General features: G+C 46.6%; 1 protein-coding gene across 1 annotated transcript in view; it reads left to right on the top strand.

The window, feature by feature from the left end:
- Positions 1 to 18,199, top strand: part of PRMT8 (protein arginine methyltransferase 8) — a 92,089-nt gene that overhangs the window by 68,056 nt on the left and 5,834 nt on the right. The window contains exons 7-8 of the mRNA XM_023759936.1: positions 5,236 to 5,351; positions 11,655 to 11,805. Coding sequence (XP_023615704.1) covers positions 5,236 to 5,351; positions 11,655 to 11,805 — 267 coding nt within the window. The remainder of the gene's footprint in view (positions 1 to 5,235; positions 5,352 to 11,654; positions 11,806 to 18,199) is intronic.

Here is an 18,199-nt window from a genome sequence, read left to right as displayed (position 1 = left end):
GTTTCAAATAAATGAAGATTTTGGTTACTCTGAGTTCTAAATAAAAAGTAAAGCACAAAGGTTGTTGGTTGCTAAGGGAACAATTGTAAGCAAATTTCATTTGGCTTAAGAACCAGCTAAAAAAGAAAGATCTGAAGTGGGGCAGGAAAGTGAAACATGCCCAGTTCTTTCAGAAAATAAATTGTTAGGAAAACAGCTTCCTTTCCTCCCCTCCCCTCACCTTGCCTTTCCTCCCCTCCCCTCCCCTCCCCTCCCTTCCCCATCTTTCTCCTCTCCTCTCCTCTCCTCTCCTCTCCTCTCCGAAAATAAATTGTTAGGAAAACAGCTTCCTTTCCTCCCCTCCCCTCCCCTCCCCTCCCCTCCCCTCCCCTCCCCTCCCCTCCCCTCCCCTCCCCTCCCCTCCCCTCCCCTCCTTTCCTCTCCTCTCCTCTCCTCTCCTCTCCTCTCCTTTCTCAACCACATGCAACATGGGAACACAAGAATGAGTAAAATACAGAACCTGCTCTCAGTTTGCTTACCAACTACTAGAGAACATAGAAAGTGAGACAAATGACTGGTGTACAGCTTATACTAGGCTCACAATACATATTTTGTTGAGTGAATGAATGAGTAAACAAATGAAGGCATAAAAGTAAACCACAGAGGAATATGGAAGGCATACTGTTTAAACTTGAGAAAGGAGTAATCATTTTTAAAATTCTACTATAATTTGGCAAAAGTAGAGTTATAGACTCTCAAATTTTGAAGGAACTGTTGTAAGTATTCTGTTTGAATTCTTACCCAGTACATGAATCTCAACCAATACACGAATCTACAAACTGCTGAGAGTCAGCGGGATGGATACTCTCTTCCTGGCTTATGAGAAAAGGATGAAAAGGAAGGCCTCCTGTTGAGCCAGTGGGGCCTGCAGCTGGAGGGGTGGAGGGCAGGACCTCTGGGAAGGCTCGGTTGCTGTGCATGGTTTCTCCTCCACTTTTACCTCCAAAATCCAGAGCTCTAGCCTCTGGCTCTGGCCTAATTTAAACAAGGAGTTGACTTTGTTCCTAAGAGCCTAAAATATATAAAACGATTGTAAACACCTTTTCTTCTGTCTAGAGAGAAAGCTGTCAGTGCCACCTGGTGACATTTGCTTTGTTCTCTGAGGCGGTCCCATTAGCCCCAGCAGAGAAACTCAAATTGCTGGGCCAGAGTTGGGAGGGAGAATGGAGCTATAGTTCTTGTCAATGAAATGTGAAATTTGTTCTCCAGTACTTCACATTTCTTCTCCTCCAGTTGCTTTTGAGATTTTCCCTTTATTTTGATATTCATCAATTTGACTCTGATGTGTCTAGGTATGCTTTTAGTTGTTTCTATTCTAGTTGGGGTTCCATGGAATTCTGGGATCTGTGGGCTGACGATTTCATTAGTTTAGGGAAAATTTCAGCTATTATCTCTACAAATATTTTTTTTCTGACTGATTCTTTCTTTTCTTCAGGGACTCCAATTACACATATGTTAGAAGTTGTTAGATATTGTTTCATTGATCTTGGGTGATCTATTTTTTGTTCATTTTCCAAAAGAATAGCAGAAATAGATGAATAATATGTATTCCCAGGAAAGAATATGTCTTTTTCTCCACTGAGTTACTAAAGTGGTGATTTGAGTCAACTTAGTATGTAGTTTTGGTAGGCCTGGGCTTCATTGCTGCTTCAGTTATATTCATTGCACCCTGGTGCAATTCTTTTAAAGAGTTTGTTTCAATCCTTAAACAAAAGTTCACAGATCCTTCTGATGTTATTTTTTAAATCACCAGAAAAATAATAGCAATATTTTCTGGTAGTAAATGGACCTTACTCCACATTCACTCATTTGGTAGATAAGATAGACTTGCAATAAAAATTAATCTGTTTGATTTGCATTATCTCCCATCCCTGCTCCACTTCGTTCAAGGAGGTTTTGGAAAATGAATGGTCAGCAGAAAAGAGAGGGAAAAATCTAATGTCCTGGCTGATCTGTCTCCTGAATAACTGAAGATAGTATAGTCTAGCTGTGGACATAAGACATGAACTAACCCCTGGGGGAAAACAAAACAAAACACCTAAAACATAGGATATTGTGAAGCAGTATGGACACTAAACATTTGGGAATGAAAGAGCATTATATGTGGGTCTGTATTGAGCCAGAAGCTACACAGTAAGTACTGAGGATACAGGAGGGTCCCATGGTGGGGAATGGCTGGAAAGGGTTTATTAAAGGCCGTGAGACTTCAAGCTCACCCTTGAAGGACTGGGAGGAATTTTAAAGGTTATCTAACACAAAGTTTCCACACTGTGGTTGGAATTGCCTTGTATAGATTTGTAAAGTTACAGCTTTTGAGTCTGGAGGTTCTGAGTCAGTAGGTCTGGTTTGGGCCCAGGTATCTGTATTTTTAAAAGTGTCCCAGATGATTCTGGAACACAGAAATAGTGACCCAAACTCTTCATTTTACAAACAAGCTCAAGGAAAAGGTTGATCTGCCCATGGTCACACAACACTAATGGTGGCAAAGCCAATGCTCCAACCATATAGTGACAACCACCATCTGTCAACCTCTCTCTACAGGCACTGCCTTACACTCTGTATGTTTATTATCACGTTTAATCCTCATAACAACAGAAGTCATCATCTCCATTTTAAAGAAGAAGAAAGCAGCTCTTTGAGAGGCTAAATTCTTGTGAAGGTTACACAGCAAATAAGTGGCAGAGCCCAGATTTGAACTCCAAAGCCCAGGGCTTTTAACTATTACATGCACAGACTCTCTCAGGCATTTGCCCAGCACTTGCACTAAATTCAACTTATGTCACAGCCGCGAGGGAGTAAGAGCAGGAGCATGACGCAGGCTCTTAAGGAAGGATTCTAGACAAAGGCAGTGTGTCTTGGTGAGAAAGTTCCATCTGGGGAGAGGATGGGTAGGTATTTCCAGATTTTAGAGGGGAGTCTGGTGCATGTCCTGTTGCCGACCGAGCAGCTTCCTTCTCCAAAAGCAGGTTTCAATTGGGAATTTGGCACCAGCCTCGGGTGATTTAACGGGGTATGACTGGCATCTTATCCTCAAGCCAGACTTTCACAAGTGCTCACCCTCTGGGAGACGGTGATGTTCTCTGCCTCTTCTCCCTGTGGAAGGTCTTTATGTGCCTTAGAAAAGCATGAGTCAAAGGAACACAGCTCTCACTGGCTGTTCTTTGTTCCCTCCCCACACACCCCCTCTCCCAAACATATCTTAAGGACATAGCTCCCTAAGATAACACGTATTTAATGAAAAATTTAAAAAATTTAATCCTGAAAGATTTTAGGAAAAAGCATCTCTCCTTCAATGCATTTCTAAGCCCGTCTGTAAACGGAGAGTTCAGCTGCCTAGTAACTGAGGCCTCTGCAGGCCACCCTCTGCACTGTTCGGAGGGGAAATTGTATTCCCAGTGCTGTCACATTGGCTCAGTGCAGCTGAACGGTCAGGGGAAAAGCTGGGTTTGTCCCCTAGTGCCACTATCTCCCTGGGCCTGATACTGCATGTGATCCAGATGCCAACTTCTTCCAGCCCTAATTCCTCATCTGATATATACAGGTATCCATCCTCATGGGGTTTCCGGGGAGCTGAAGTGAAGAATCTGGCCTGGGCTTGGTGGTCACTCAATGATCACAATGATTATCACCATTTAAGGATGGTCTTAGGCCATCAGACTTGCATTCATTTACTCACCAATCCTGAACCCTAAAACTTTCTTTCAAAGCATCTTATGAGCTGCCCAAGAGGCCACCGAGCACCGCTGGGATGGTGTGTGCTCACCTGGGGGGTATTTCTTATGGGAGAGCCCCTTAGTGAGAGCATCATGGCATGTGAGAGAGGTAGAGACTCTCATGGACACCCCCTCATTTTGCAGTTAAGAAAGCTGAGATTCAGGGAGGTTAGGGAGTTTGCACAAGGCTTAACCAATAAGTGGTGGTGCTGAGATTCAAACTGTAGCCTCTTTCACTTTACATGCCCATGTTTCTCTCTGCTGCATTGAAGGTTCAGTGAGCGGGGACTGGAGAAGGGCGAGAGATGGCCATCCTAGGTGTGTAGCATGGCTGGAGCAAAGGCACTGACATAGAAATGTGGGTGCCAGTAAGAGAGTTCAGAGGAGACTTTGTTAGCTCAGAGATGGGGACAGGAAAGTAGGTGTAGGAAGACAGGTAATTTGGATTCTATTCTTAGGCCTGTAGCATTCTAGCTGTATGACCCTAGAGAAGTTTCCCAGCCTCTCTGAGCTTTATTTTTTTTTCTTTTTTATTTATTTATTTATTTTTGCTACCATAGACTCTGTTTTATTTAGTTCTTCCTCAGTTTTGCTTCCTAATTAGTATTCTTTTATATTTTCCTACATTGTACATATATATTTTATTTTTGTATTTTTTTTCTTAAGTATCTCAACAGTCAAAAACACTTGTCACTTATATGTTTGCAGTTGGTAGAATACTAAACTATACTGTCTCCCTCCCCAGTGTTAAGAAATTCATAATTAAATATCAAAATACAAGTGGGCAGCGGTGTGTATCTATTTTTTTAAATATATTTTATTGATTTTTCACAGAGAGGAAGGGAGAGAGATAGAGAGTTAGAAACATCAATGAAAGAGAAACATCGATCAGCTGCCTCCTGCACATCTCCTACTGGGGATGTGCCCGCAACCCAGGTACATGCCCTTGACCGGAATCGAACCTGGGACCTTTCCGTCCGCAGGCCGACGCTCTATCCACTGAGCCAAACCGGTTTCGGCCGGTGTGTATCTATATATGGCATTCCATCTAGTTGCATTCATACTGGTTACCTTTTCCTAAAGAGCATTGCCGTATTGAGACTCAAGGTAGAGTTTCTTTTGTACCTAAATTCTTCTCAGTGGCTTGGTATCTTGACACTTTTCATACCTACCTGCCGGGAGCCGGTCCATCCTTGCTGTTTCAAGGGACCTGGCATATATGGCATACTGTTCTTAATATGCTCTCTGAGCTTTAGTTTTCCTAACCATAAAGCAGGACCTGTACACATAAGATAGTGTGAATGAGCATTTGGCACATTGCAAAGCTCTCCACCCAGAGGAGCCATTCTGCTCCTATTCTGATGCAGGGGAGCACGGGCTGGCCCTCACCCTCTTGGGCATGCCGTGCCCTGGTACTCGGGAGGGTCTGGGAGACTTCTGGGGGTCCTGCTGCTGGCCCTCATGTGTTGCTCTGTTCCCTCAGGGTGGGAGAATGTCTATGGCTTTGACATGAGCTGCATCCGGGACGTTGCCATGAAAGAGCCCCTGGTGGACATCGTGGACCCAAAGCAAGTGGTGACCAATGCCTGTTTAATAAAGGTCTGCAGACTCATCTTTCTTGGGCCTGGACATGCTGGGAAACCAGCTGTGCCACCCTGTGGGCATGCCGGGAACCCAGCTGTGCCACCCTGGAGAGTGGTGGGCCTGGAGTAAGGCATTGCCAGCTCCTGCCCGGCCCCGGCCTGGTGTCAAGAACACCTTAGTCAGAGCCTTTGGCATCACAAGATGACCATTCAAAAAATCATATGGGGAGAAACTGGAGTCCACAGTGGCACAGCTGATTGGAGGGTATCAGTACTTGTCCTTTGGTGGTGTTGGGGGCAGGGGGTAATAGAGGAGAGGACATCCTGCAAGCAGGAGGGTCTGTTCAGGGTTGAATAAACTACTCCATTCAGAGGTGAATGGCCCTCTTACAAAAGAAATCTGGTACCGAAATCTGCTGTATAATTGTTATTACACTCCCACGTCCTAGCACACGTGGGACGTCCAGACATTAATACCTACCTGAGTGTTCTTGTTCATACATGATCTAACATTTTTCCCCCAAAGCTTTCTTCAGTGCAGATGCAGTAGTCCCACCTCTGTAGTCCCAGCTCTTCCTGAATGGGTCAGCATCCCCATTATATCAATCCCTAGTGTGTTCTCATTATCATTGAATATCCAAACAAGCCAAATTTGATAGAGTAAAACACAAAGCTCCCCTTGACCTCCCCTCCCTTTCAAGTGCATGCTCCTCTTAGAGGGACCATTATTCACACATTGGATTGAGCTTTCCAGTCCTTTTGCTAAGTCTTTGCATGCATATATGTTAATATATTATGTTGAGTCATATAAACTATTGATATGTGATTTTTTTAAAAGCTAGGAAGACATTAATTTCATATGGTTCAAGCTGACTTTTTTATTTAAAAATCTGGATTCATTTATGTAAGTATTCATCAGCCCACTCAGCCCTAATCTTGCTAAAACATACTTGCCTGCTCTGTCCTGTACATATCACCTCTTTTCTGGAAATATTGGTGTGGAGGACTGGGACATTTACAGCACATGAAGGGGAAGGGGCCCAGGGCCACTGGGGACGAGAGGAAGTTTCTGAAGGACTAATGCTGATTTGGCAGATGAGAAATGTGCTTTGTCCCCAGACTCGGACTTCCTAATACCACAACCCTTGGTTCATAGCGTCACTGTGGCATTTAGAACAACCTCTGGGAGCAAATAAAATAACATGAGCCTCACACAGGTCTCAACAGACTCTGTCTCCCTCTCATAACATTCTATCTAAGAAGTTTGGCTTTGGGTCTAAGTCTCAGACTCTCCACTGACACAGTTCTCACTACTTTATGCGGCCAGTTCCAAGTGCAGGCAGGATTGATGTGGTCAAATGTGTCCTTTAACTTCTTCCTACCAGCCCCTCTGTCCCTGAAAACTCTCCCTTCGGGTGTCCCAAACAAGAACCAGGAAAGCACACTGTGAAACATGCTCACCGTAGTGCAAAACTTTTCTGTGACTACTGTGGAATAGATAGAAATCACTGTACAATTACATTTGTCAAAATGACACGGGGCTGCTCTATTTGACCATTAGGCAGCTGTTTGGCATGCCTTGAGCTTGGTGATAAAATTCCTCAGTATGCTTGGGCCCCAGGTGGCGTTCTGTCCCTGACCTGCTGGTGTGACACTGTACATCTGCTGGTCACACTGTGGACTGGCCTGCTCCCATCTGCCCGGCACCCAGGTTCCTTCCTCTGCCTCATTTCAGCCAGGACCCAGCAAGGGACTTCCCTTTGGTAGCACCTGAGTGCAGCCAGGGACAGCAGCCAGGCTCAGTGAAGGAGGTGCTACAGGCACCAGAAATGCCAGAAAAGGTGCTATCGAACAGCCCCCTGAGTTGAAGGAGGACTGTCCCCTCCTCGGTTCTTGACAGTCTCATAGGAAAGAATTCAAATGAGCGACCCTGGACAGTTGTGTTGTAGTAAAGCGAATAAATTAAAGAAACAAAGCAAGTAACTTTATTAAAGATTCAAGGCAAGCAAATCTATCAAAATACCACTGGCTTACGAAGCACAGATGGCCCTCAGCTAATCTGAGGAGCCCCACCTAGTAGAGTTTCGGCTTTTTGTGCTTTTCTGTCTACCGGTTTTTAAATTCCTCTGCTGGATATCTTGGTACAAACTAGTTTCAAGGGCTCCCTTTTTCTTTGTTTATGGCTTTCCTAGAATTTATAAGAAACATTTGACAGTTTTATCTTGACAAGCCCGAGACTGCCAGCTTTGCAGGGGTAGGGAACAACCGGCCTGAGGGCCATATAATAAGGCACACAAAATCATTTGGTCTGGCCCTGCCAAGGCATTAGGGGTGAATTAATTAAATGTTTGACCAAATAGAGCAGGCTAATTTTTAAGTTGCTAATTTTTAAGTTGATACTTTTGAATGGCCCCTGAATGATGTTATAAATATCCAAATGACCCTTCACAGAAAAAAGGTTCCTCACCCCTGGTTTAAGGAGTGAGATAAAACTCCCCCTACGTTCCCCCTTCCCTGAGATGGATGACTTCTTTGTTTGGTGGGTGAGATAAACTCTCCCTTCTTTCCTTCCCTTTTCCCCCTCCTGCCTTAGCACTTCCAGGTTGATTTAAGCTATGTATTCTCTGGTTAGAGAGGAGAGACATTAGTCATTTGTTCTCAAGCTCCTTGACTGGGAAAGATAAGATCTTGCTGCAAATTGTCTGTAAAGCTGTCCAAACTTATTAGGCGTTTAATTTTCTTGTCTCAGTTTCCCTATTTCTCCAGGTCTGGGATTTTTCCTAGCTCCTTACCACCTTGTTACAGAGGGGCAGAGAGGCTGTGAGGAGGTGTCAGGACTGGAGCTCTGAGCTGCAGTCCTGTCCCTCCCCACCCCCTCCCTGACCTCTGGGAAGGCTAGGGACTGGCTGTGGTTGCTTCCTCCACCAGGAGCACCCCTCCAGCAGCTATCTTGCTAATGTGCTAAGCAATGTCTTGCTGAGTCTGTTGGGAAAACACTTGCCCTTATTCACACACTTAATTGCTATTTTCATGCTATTAACGTTGCAGAGTGTGACACTTTATTATAATTAAGACTCTGTTTTGACCAGACTTCTGCTCTGAGACAACCATTGTAACATTATTTAGTGGTGGGGATAGCAGCAACCAGGGGCTCTTCTGCGTAATTGATGCCTGCGGAGCCCTCCACTTAATGGGGTCACCTGAGGCCAAGCCATGGGGCCTCCCAGGGGTCTCAGAGATGCTGTTGCTGCTGTGAAAAGAAAGCAACCTTCCAGCAAAGGGGTCTGGGTTTGGGGGGAGCCAGGATAACTGCGTTTGATTCTGTAGACTTGGGGTCTGAGAGAGTGGAGCTGAGCTCAGCAGGCTTTGGTGGCTCAGAAGCCCAGCCACAGCTGATCCCACTCTCACAGATGGCCCAACCCCCACTCCTAGAGACCCACTGCCTCCACTGGCATCATTTTAATGTATAGCTCCATTATTTCTGTTTTGGAGGCTTTTATTCCTTCGTAGGTCCCCATTAAGATGCAAATGTCTGCAGGACCTAGTGAACACTGTCAGTTAATACTGTTGATAGTTGACATTTGGTTGATGGACAGTTGAGAGCAAGACCCTATAGTGGTAGAATTCCTGATAGATGGGTGGTGTGTGTGTGAAGTGAGGGGAGTGACAAGGAAAAAGAACCAGGTCTAGATGTGTCACAGAGCCCATTTTCCAGTTCTCCCCTCTTATGTTCAAGCCAATAGGTTTGGGTATTTTTAGCTAAGCCATGAGGACTCATGGGAGATTTTGGATGCAGGGAGCAGCACAGTCTGAATGGATCTGAGAGATGAGTCAGTTGGTATAAAGGAGAGACCTGGGAAAGGGAGGACAGTTGTCACATAGGAGACCTGTCAGGTGCTATGTCACACAGCGAGGGTACACAGACCAGTAAGGTGTAGCCTCTGTCAGTACAGAGCTCCAGTCCAATGGCAGGGGCAAGACAAAGGTGGTGAGGCTGCTGGGATGAGCCAGAAGTAGGGTAAAAAGACCAGGCTAGGCTCATGGCAAAGGGGACAGAGAAAAAATGCCACGGACCTTGGAAAGAGCCTGGAGCCTGGCTAGCTGGCCCTGACTAAGAAGGAGATGGAAAAGTCAGTGAGTGCAGGCACTGGGAGCCTGGTGGACTGTGCCGATGCCATTAATGCCAATACAGTCAGCACAGCTTGCTCTAAGAGTTGTTGAGCTGGTGGGCACCTGTGGACAACATGTGGCCAGGAAGGATAATGATCAACATGAAGGCTGACAGGCACTGGGTCTAAACAGACTTCCTGAACGGGGGTGATGGCCCGAACTAACAGAATGACATGTAATGGAGGGCCCCTGCACCTGGGCCCCAGGAAGAAAGGACAAAGGATTGTGAGAGGGATGAAGTTGGGGGAGGGGATTGGCCGACTAAATGTAGGAGGAGCCAGCAGTGTGCTCTTTGAGGTCAGAGGCTGGTGAAGTTGTCAGAAAGCATGACTTTGGAGAAGCAAATGGAAAAACAGAGGCAGTTGGGGAAGAAAAGGTTTTGGTGTGAGATGGAACAGGCATTCAGCCTATTCTGTGGGTGGAGATTACAGACTGGTGTAGGCTCTCATTCATTACGTAGAGGGATCTACCGATTGGAGGTGTTAGGAAATGGAATTGGTTGCCTGGTAGGTAGTGAATGCATCATCCCTAAGGTGTTCAAGCAAGCACCAGGTGCCACTTCCTGGGAATGCTTCCGAGGGGCTCTTGCATTGGATTCAGGGGACTGGCTTTCTACTTCTGCATGCCCGACCCAGGGCTCATCATTCCCTTAGTTCTGAACCTTACTGGGGCTCCCACATTCCCTTAACCTGTAGTCCCACCTCTTCCCAACTAGTAAGTCAGAGCTCAGCTCTCCTGGGGATGTTAGAGCTGCTCACCACAGACACCACAGGGCTCTGATGGCTGGCTCCCTTGACCACACCTCCTCCTCCTTGTCCCCTGGAGGCAGGACTTCTCTTTGAAGGTCCCCAGGTACATCACATCTGCTTTTCACTTATTTACCCTGGAAACATGTAGAGATAAGGGCATTTCTGTTACGTTACTTTGTCTCTTGCCTGCACTTGTTTCCCACCCTCAGACCCCTGTCCTAATGATTCCCAACAGGTTTTGTCATTTCCAACACATATTCACAATGGTTCCTCTAAGAATCATCCCAGACACACATGTGTCTGGCTCTTGCAGTCCTCAGGACAGAGATCCTTCCTATACACTCCGACCATGGGAAGTCCTCCCTTAGACCTCACTCAAAGCTGCCTGGATGCCTTTTGGGCTCTTGAAAAGTCTGCCCTGTCTCACTGGAGCCAGCAAACAACAGCCAACATTCTTCACATAGAAAAGAACGGCACAGAACAAACTTTTATTACACTTGCTCCCCACACAACATTGATTTTCAGCCACTTCCCAGCTGAAATTGTTAGAGTTATTAGTTCTTCATTCTCCAGCCAGCACTGAAAATCTCTCACTTCTTATTTACCCTTTTCCCTTTCTCTCTCCCTTTCTCTTTCCCCTCCCTCCCTCCCTCCCTTCCTCTCTTTCTTCCTCTCTTCCTTTCTCTCTCCCTGTTTTCCCCCCTCTCTTTCCCTCTCTCTCTCTCTCCCTCTCTTTCTTTCTTTCTCTCTTTCTTTCACTATCCAGACTTGTTATAAATGCCCACCAGGACTTCCTTTAGCTCAGTCAGTGACTGTGGGGAGGCTCAGGTCCTCATTCTTGTGATAATACTTGATGCCTCCTACTGCCAGGCGCTTAAATATCAAACATCTGGGAAATGAGAGTCTGGTTCCCCCAGATTACTGGGAGGACGTGATAAAGCACAGATTGCTGTTCTAGTTCAGTAGGGCTAGGATGCCCTCCCTTCAGAATTTGTTCCCAGGTGATACCCACACTTGTCATTCTGGGACCTCACTGTGAGAACCACTAGATGAACATACGATGCTGAGGTGGACCACTCTGAGGACATTCGGGTTGGGTTTAGGATTGCTCTGTTGAATGAAGCTTCTTTTCTCTCCCCTCCCCCCTCCACTGCCCCCACCCCCAACAGATTTACCCTTTTAATTTTGTCCCCCCCTGGGTGCTGACTCATATCTGTTTGTATCATTGTTCCACCCTAGAAAGGATGGAGGGGGTCATAGGGAGGGTGGTGGGGTGGGCCTGGGGAGTCACCCTTAAGTAATGACACCCTGGAGAGTGTACGGTAGGCAGTCCCCTGCAGAATGCAGCTGCCCTGGTGGAAGTGCTAAGTGTCTGGCCTTCTCTCTTCTCTGGGCTGCAGGAGGTGGACATTTACACGGTCAAGACGGAAGAGCTGTCGTTCACGTCTGCCTTCTGCCTGCAGATCCAGCGCAATGACTACATCCACGCCCTGGTCACCTATTTTAATATTGAATTTACCAAGTGCCACAAGAAAATGGGGTTTTCCACAGGTGAGCCTTTTGTTGGCATTCCAGATCCTCCCTTCCCCCATACTGAGGCATTGTGGGGAGTGACACAGGGCTGGCCCCAACTTGGGGAAAGGACCTGGGCATTAGCCAGGGGCCCTTAGCTGGCATCTTTAAGCCTTCTGCAGCTGCGGAGTAATCTGAGAAAAATGCATGTCACCAAAATTTTGGCTGCCCAAGGAGAAGGTAAATAAAATTGTGGCTGCCATGGCCAGAGCTATGAGAGAGCATTAAGTGAGGAGAGGCAGGGGTTTGGGCCCCTTTTCAAGCGCACATTTGCTCATTCAGCATTTCTAGAGCATATTTTATGAGGGGGTAAGGAAACAGAGTGGAATTAGGTTTCTCTCCCCCTGCCATGCCTCACTACAGATTCAGTAGACTACAAGTGGCGTCTCTATGTGTCCTGCTTTCTTCACTACGTCCACCCAGTCCATCCTCATTAATTCCCTGGCAGTGGTCCCCAAAGACCACCACATTCTCCTTCCCAGCCCTCCTGCAGAGGTGCCTCACTGCCTGTAGCAGATAAGCCCAAATGTCTTAGCCTGGTAAGTGGGGGTTCGGGGACTTGGCCCTAGCCCACTCCTCCAACCTCAGTTCTCACCCTTCCTTAGCTTTGCCTTCCACCCCTGTTCCATTCACACAAAGCACTTTGCAGTTCCCTGAACTCAGTGAGGCTTCTTAAGTCTCTGGGAATTGCCTCGCATACCCCAACTCCGTGTCCACCGCAGTGTGCCATGGGAGCAAGAGGGTCTTTACATTATGTCAGAAGCTCTTGTTATGTCCTTTCCTCCAGATGGCTGCCTTCTCCCTGTGTCCTCACGTGGCCTGTCCTCTGTGTGCACACATCCCTGGTGTCTGTGTATGTTCTAATCTCCTTCTAAAAGGACATCAGCCAGGTTGGATTAGGGCCCACCATAAGGGCCTCATTTTAACTTAATCACCTCTTTACAGGCCCAGCTCCAAATACAGTCACATTATGAGGTATTGGGGTTAAGTATGTGAATTTGTGGGGGACACAATTTAGCCCGTAACACCTCCCCTGTCCCCACCTTCTCACCTGGCCCACCCCATCAGAGGTCTCATCTCTCAGCTCGGTATTACTTGATCCCCTCCTTCCCTCTTGGGTCAAGCTTAGGTGTCCTCCTCGGGCTCCCTAACACCCTGGGCTTAGATCTGTCATGGCCATGTTTAAAGTGATGCTTATACATAATAGCAAAGAGGAACCAAAGGGTATAAAAAGTCCTTTCCCCATTCATCCCAATTTCACACCTCAGAGGCGTATATTGTTAAGGATTTCTTTGTTATCCTTCAAAAAAATTTCAATGGTGCACAATGTTAGAAATAAAGTGAGCCCCCCAAGTCAGGGGTCCTGGTAGAACACAAAACATACACAGGAGCCAGGCAGCAAGGCAAATATCTTTACTTCTATGTAGAAAGGTGCACACACATGGTCTGGAAGCGTGTGTACACTGAGCAGGCAGTCTGCTTGGCTTTATAATCCCTGACGCACGTGACCCATCCCTCACTCTTGATTGGAGCTCAGGTGCACAGTCTTTCATGATTGGCTAATTCCAAGGGAGGGGGTTGGCCTTTGCTGTTTCAAGGTGGCGGCCCCCAGGGGAGCTGCAAGCCATGCGGCCAAAATGGCGGTTGTCTACACTGTTCTTTGACAGAAAAGATGATTTGTTTATTCTCACAACACACACATCCACATCTATATACACCTTTTTTATCCTTTTTATTTGAAATAATTATAGACTCACAGGAAGTTGCAAACATAGCACATAGAGTTCTGTGAACTCTATGCCCAGCTCCCCACATTGGTGGCATCTTACATAACTAGAGTACAATATCAAACTACAGCATTTAAAGAAACACAGGTTGGCTCAGACCGTACACTGCCTTCTGCTACCTTTCCTTTATTTAACAGTATGTGTTGGTGGTACTTCTATAGCCTCACAGAGATATCTGCTTTCTTTTTTTAAACAATGACACAGAAATTCAATGTAAGGAGTGCCATCATTTACTCAACATTTCCACTCATTTTTTTCAATCTTTGGTCTCCCCATGAGTCGGGATCACATCTCATTAGTCTCTGCTCTCCTGGCTTCTATGGCAGTGCTTGGATCATAGCAGATCCTAAACAAATCTCTATGAAAAAACAAATCTCTATGGGGATGTATTCAGAGTCACCACTCACGTGGGGTCACTCTGGGACCTGGGAGCATGCAGTTGGGGTTAGTGTGCACGTGGCAGGAATTGGTGGGTTCTACCAGAATTCAAGGATGTGATTTATTCACTTCAGAAGACCTGGTGACAATTCTCCTCTCTCACCTGTTGTCCGAGCAAACGACTTACCTAATCCCTCACAGAAGGGCTTTTTCCAGAGCCAGTGTCTCCCAACTGCCAATGCCAGGGTTTTCTCATCTCTATCAGCCAGGCCGGTCCTGGCGCTCCCTGCCCTGGCGAAACCAGAGGTCCAGTCTGGGTCGATACAGGGTTACCCTTCTTCGAGGGGCAGCCTGCAAGCTCATCTTCTTGGTGGGTAGGGACAGCCAGGACAGAGCAGGGAGGTTTTACCTAGACCCTGGCAAGTGGAGAAAACTCAGCCTCATGTTGGTGGGGAGTGGGGGCGGTGAGAGGGTCAAGGAGCCTGTGTGGGGAACAGGGCTGTGACTGGAGGCCAGGAGTGGAGTCACAGAGGCTGGCTCTGCCCCCTCCACCACCAGGATGATGGCCTGCCCTGCTGCAGGTGCTGAGGAAGGGGCAGTCTGGGAAAATTCTGGCTTTTGAAAGCTGGGGCTCCAGCTGTGTAGGTCTTATCTGGGGTCCTTGAGGTCAAGCAGACAGCCTGGGGAAATGGCTCTCTGGCTCTGTGGTGTCAGGGACAACATTCCTGATGCCCCCCACAAGCAGGAGTCTTGGTTAAATTCAAGTTCAGAATCAAAGAAGTCAGCCCTGGGCTGCCTGGGAAATGGTGAGAATTTCAAGTGCTAAGTCTCCAACCACAGCTTCTTTCCTTCCTGTTCTTGGACACACCCACCATAGTCCCACACAAGCCCCTAGGAGAAAGAGGATAACGAGTATGTTTTATAAGCTCAAAGACCTTGGGTCCAGTTCAAGGTCTGAGCATGCCTCTTTGTCTTTCACAGTCCTGGCATTATGTTCCCTCCCCTGTGCACAGAATCCCAGGAACTTAGGTTCTGAAAGGACATTCGGATTTCCTGTAGTCCTCATTTCCTGTGTCTTGGAGTAGAAGCTCTCAAAGTGTGGCCCATGGACCAGCAGCATCAGCATCACCTAGGAACTTGTTAGAAATGCAAATTCTCTGCCCCCCCTCCTAGACCTACTGAGTCAGTAATTCTGGGGTGGGGCCCTGGAATCTGTGCCTTAAGTTCTGCGGGTGATTGTGATGCACGATCAAGGTTGAAAACCACTGCCCTTGTGCAAGCCTGCCTCACCAGGGCTGACGTCCTCTGGAAAGGCAATTCCATCTCCTGACTGCGGTATGCCTCTGACTGCATGCCTGCTGGCTGACAGATCCCTCCTGCTGCAGCCTTTCCACATATATAGTGATCAGGGGAAATTAAATTGTTTAGCTGCTTTCTCAGACACCCTGAGATGTCAGCATGGGGTTTTGCTTCCCACACATAGCAGATGTCCTTACCAGTTAGCAAGGGCTTGGCAGTGGGCTTTACACAGACCCTCTGCACTCTGACACCAAGGAAGATTTCCTTTCTGTTTCTAAGGATCCCAGATGCACAGAACTGAATCAATATTAATTCTTGGTTCATGACATACTGTCATAGTTGGGTCATGCATGGTTCACTTTTTGCTTATTTATTTATTAACTAGAGGCCCGGTGCACAAAATTCATGCATGGGGGTGGGGGGTCCCTCAGCCCCGCCTGCACCCTCTGCAATTCGGGACTCCTACACCTTTTTCTTATCTAGCTAACCTCTTCACATTTAAAAAAATTAACTGAAATACCACCTACTCTAGGAAATCCTCTTTGAACAAATATCTTTACAATCTGTATTAAGTATTTTCATAGTATATTATTCTTTTTCTTTAACAGCAACTTAGAGTGGATGCAATGTGCTCCTCATTCTTGCATCTGAATTTTTTCTTGTTGCTCTTGTAATAGCGAAGCTTATCCAATTTACATTTGCCTTTCAAGGGCTTATATTTGGTTCAGTTTCTAGTTGGCTCCCTGCTTTTTATTTTAAGCAATAAATTTGGGTTGTGATAGTAAGCCTCACTTGTAATCAAGCCTGCAGGTCTCCCTATCTGAATATTTCTATAATACCTATCACTTTAACATACCAGAGATTGTGTTCATTTATAGAAAATAACAATGTCACCTGATCATTTGCTCTTATTGTAATATTTTATAGCAAGATGTATTATTCTAGTAATTTAACTATTACAAAACTGAGGCGTGAAGAAATAAATCACATTAAACAATAAAGAATGACTCAAATATCAAAACTTAGTGCACTTAGGGCCTCCCTTGTTCTGTGCCTCAAATATCATAGCATAGTACACAGTTCATATGGAACTCAGCTTCCTTTAAAATAGGAAGGGATCCCATACTCAGAAAGCAGCTACTTCCACACATATTTTTTTTTTATTTAATTCACAGCACATACTCTTTGTATTAATTGTTGTAAAATCATCCTAGCAATTGCCTCTGTTCCTCTCTGTATTGTTGCCTTACATTCTGATGTCATTACTGCGCTTTTATCATCCACTCACTCTAATAAGATTGTGAATTATTTAAGGGCAGAGATCATGACTTGAGCTTGTGTGTTCCCTGTCATGGTGCCTAGATAAATACTCAAATGCCATCCAGTCCAAATGACTGTCATGAGAGAGGCCCACCATTGCTGGAGACCTCTGATTTTTATTTAATGGGCCTCACTTGTTCTGTGCCTTTACAGAGGGGTGAGTAGTGGCTGAGGGAATTTGAGGAAACGCAGACAGAATTCTCCTCCTAAAAGATTTTGCTAAGCAGGTGCCCGGGACCACCGGGCATTTGTCCAATTAAAACCCGGACACACAGCAATAACAAAGGTACTGGTCTCCTACTGCTAAACCTAGGGATCAAACCCCAGGCTGCAGGAACTCACCCCCGCAGTCAGGACCGGGCCACTGGGTGGACCTGGGCTGGTGCTCCTAACTCTGGGGAGAGGGAGACTTCCCGTGGCTGCAGGCTAGAGGCCCCAGACTCTGCGCCACCCACCCGAACAGGTCCATAGAGCAGGCTGGTCAGCGGAGTGGCTTCTTCACCTGGGATCACGGGGAGGCCTGGCCTGGCCTGTTTGCCCCACGATCGATCGCGGGGAGGCCTGGCCTGTTTGCCCTGTGATGGGCGCCGGGCTGGGGGGCGTGGACCCTGGCCGCCGCTTGGCGCCGGTGCACACGCAAGTGGCCATGGGGCAGGAACATCCGCTTGGTGCCTGCGCCCATAGGCCCGGAGTGGCTGGGGGTGTTCTGGGACCCCGGCTGCTCAGGGCCTATGTGTGCGCCTACAGGCTAAGAGTGGTCTGGGTCCCGAGGATGTTCCCAGGACCCAGGCCGCTCGGTGCCTGCATATGCAAATTAACCCGACAAAGATGGAGGGTTAATTTGCATATTCTCCTGATTGGCTGGTAAGTGTAGCAGAGGGACGGTCAATTTACATGTTTCTCTTTTATTATATAGGATATCATGAATACCTGTGAGCTCACCACCTAACTCAGGAATGAGAATAAAATAAATAGTAACTAGAAATAAGACTATTATTGTTATTAGAATGTAATACATCAGCTAAGAAATAAATTATTAGAATATAAAATATTAACCAGAAACCCATTATTAATAAATATGGTTATAATTCATAAGTGTAAGTAAATTAACTTACAGTCACATAATAAATCCATGTGAGCTCACTACCTAACTCATTCACTTAAATGCTATCAATACCTTTCCATCCACTTGGATGCTCTACTATCCCTGCCCCACCCATATCGCCTCTAGGTGAACACTATCCTAAATTTTGTGCTCCTTATTGCTTTTCTATTTTAGAAAACTTTTATCACATGTGTGTGCAGGCCACAACAACGTATTGTTTGGTCTCAGCTATTTTTGAACTTCTTGCAAAGTGCAGCCTGCTTATGTGGTCCCTCTTCATCAACCCCAACCGTGCTTCCATCTCAGCAGCAGCTGACACTGGGGAGCCCACTCCAAAACACATTGAGTCTTGTGCAGCTTGAAAACAATCCCTGTTAATGGCCTGCCACCTCCTCTCTGCAGCTCCAGGCAGGAGCCCTAATGGGTACAGGCGCCCAGGTTTCCAGGCTGTGCTAGCCAACAGGCCTAGCTGCCCCATTCACCG

The sequence above is a fragment of the Myotis lucifugus genome, unplaced genomic scaffold (genome assembly GCF_000147115.1).
Source record: "Myotis lucifugus unplaced genomic scaffold, Myoluc2.0 scaffold_167, whole genome shotgun sequence".
Lineage (NCBI taxonomy): Eukaryota > Metazoa > Chordata > Mammalia > Chiroptera > Vespertilionidae > Myotis > Myotis lucifugus.
Note: the sequence above shows the minus strand (reverse complement) of the source record. Positions and strands in the feature narration are given on the sequence as shown.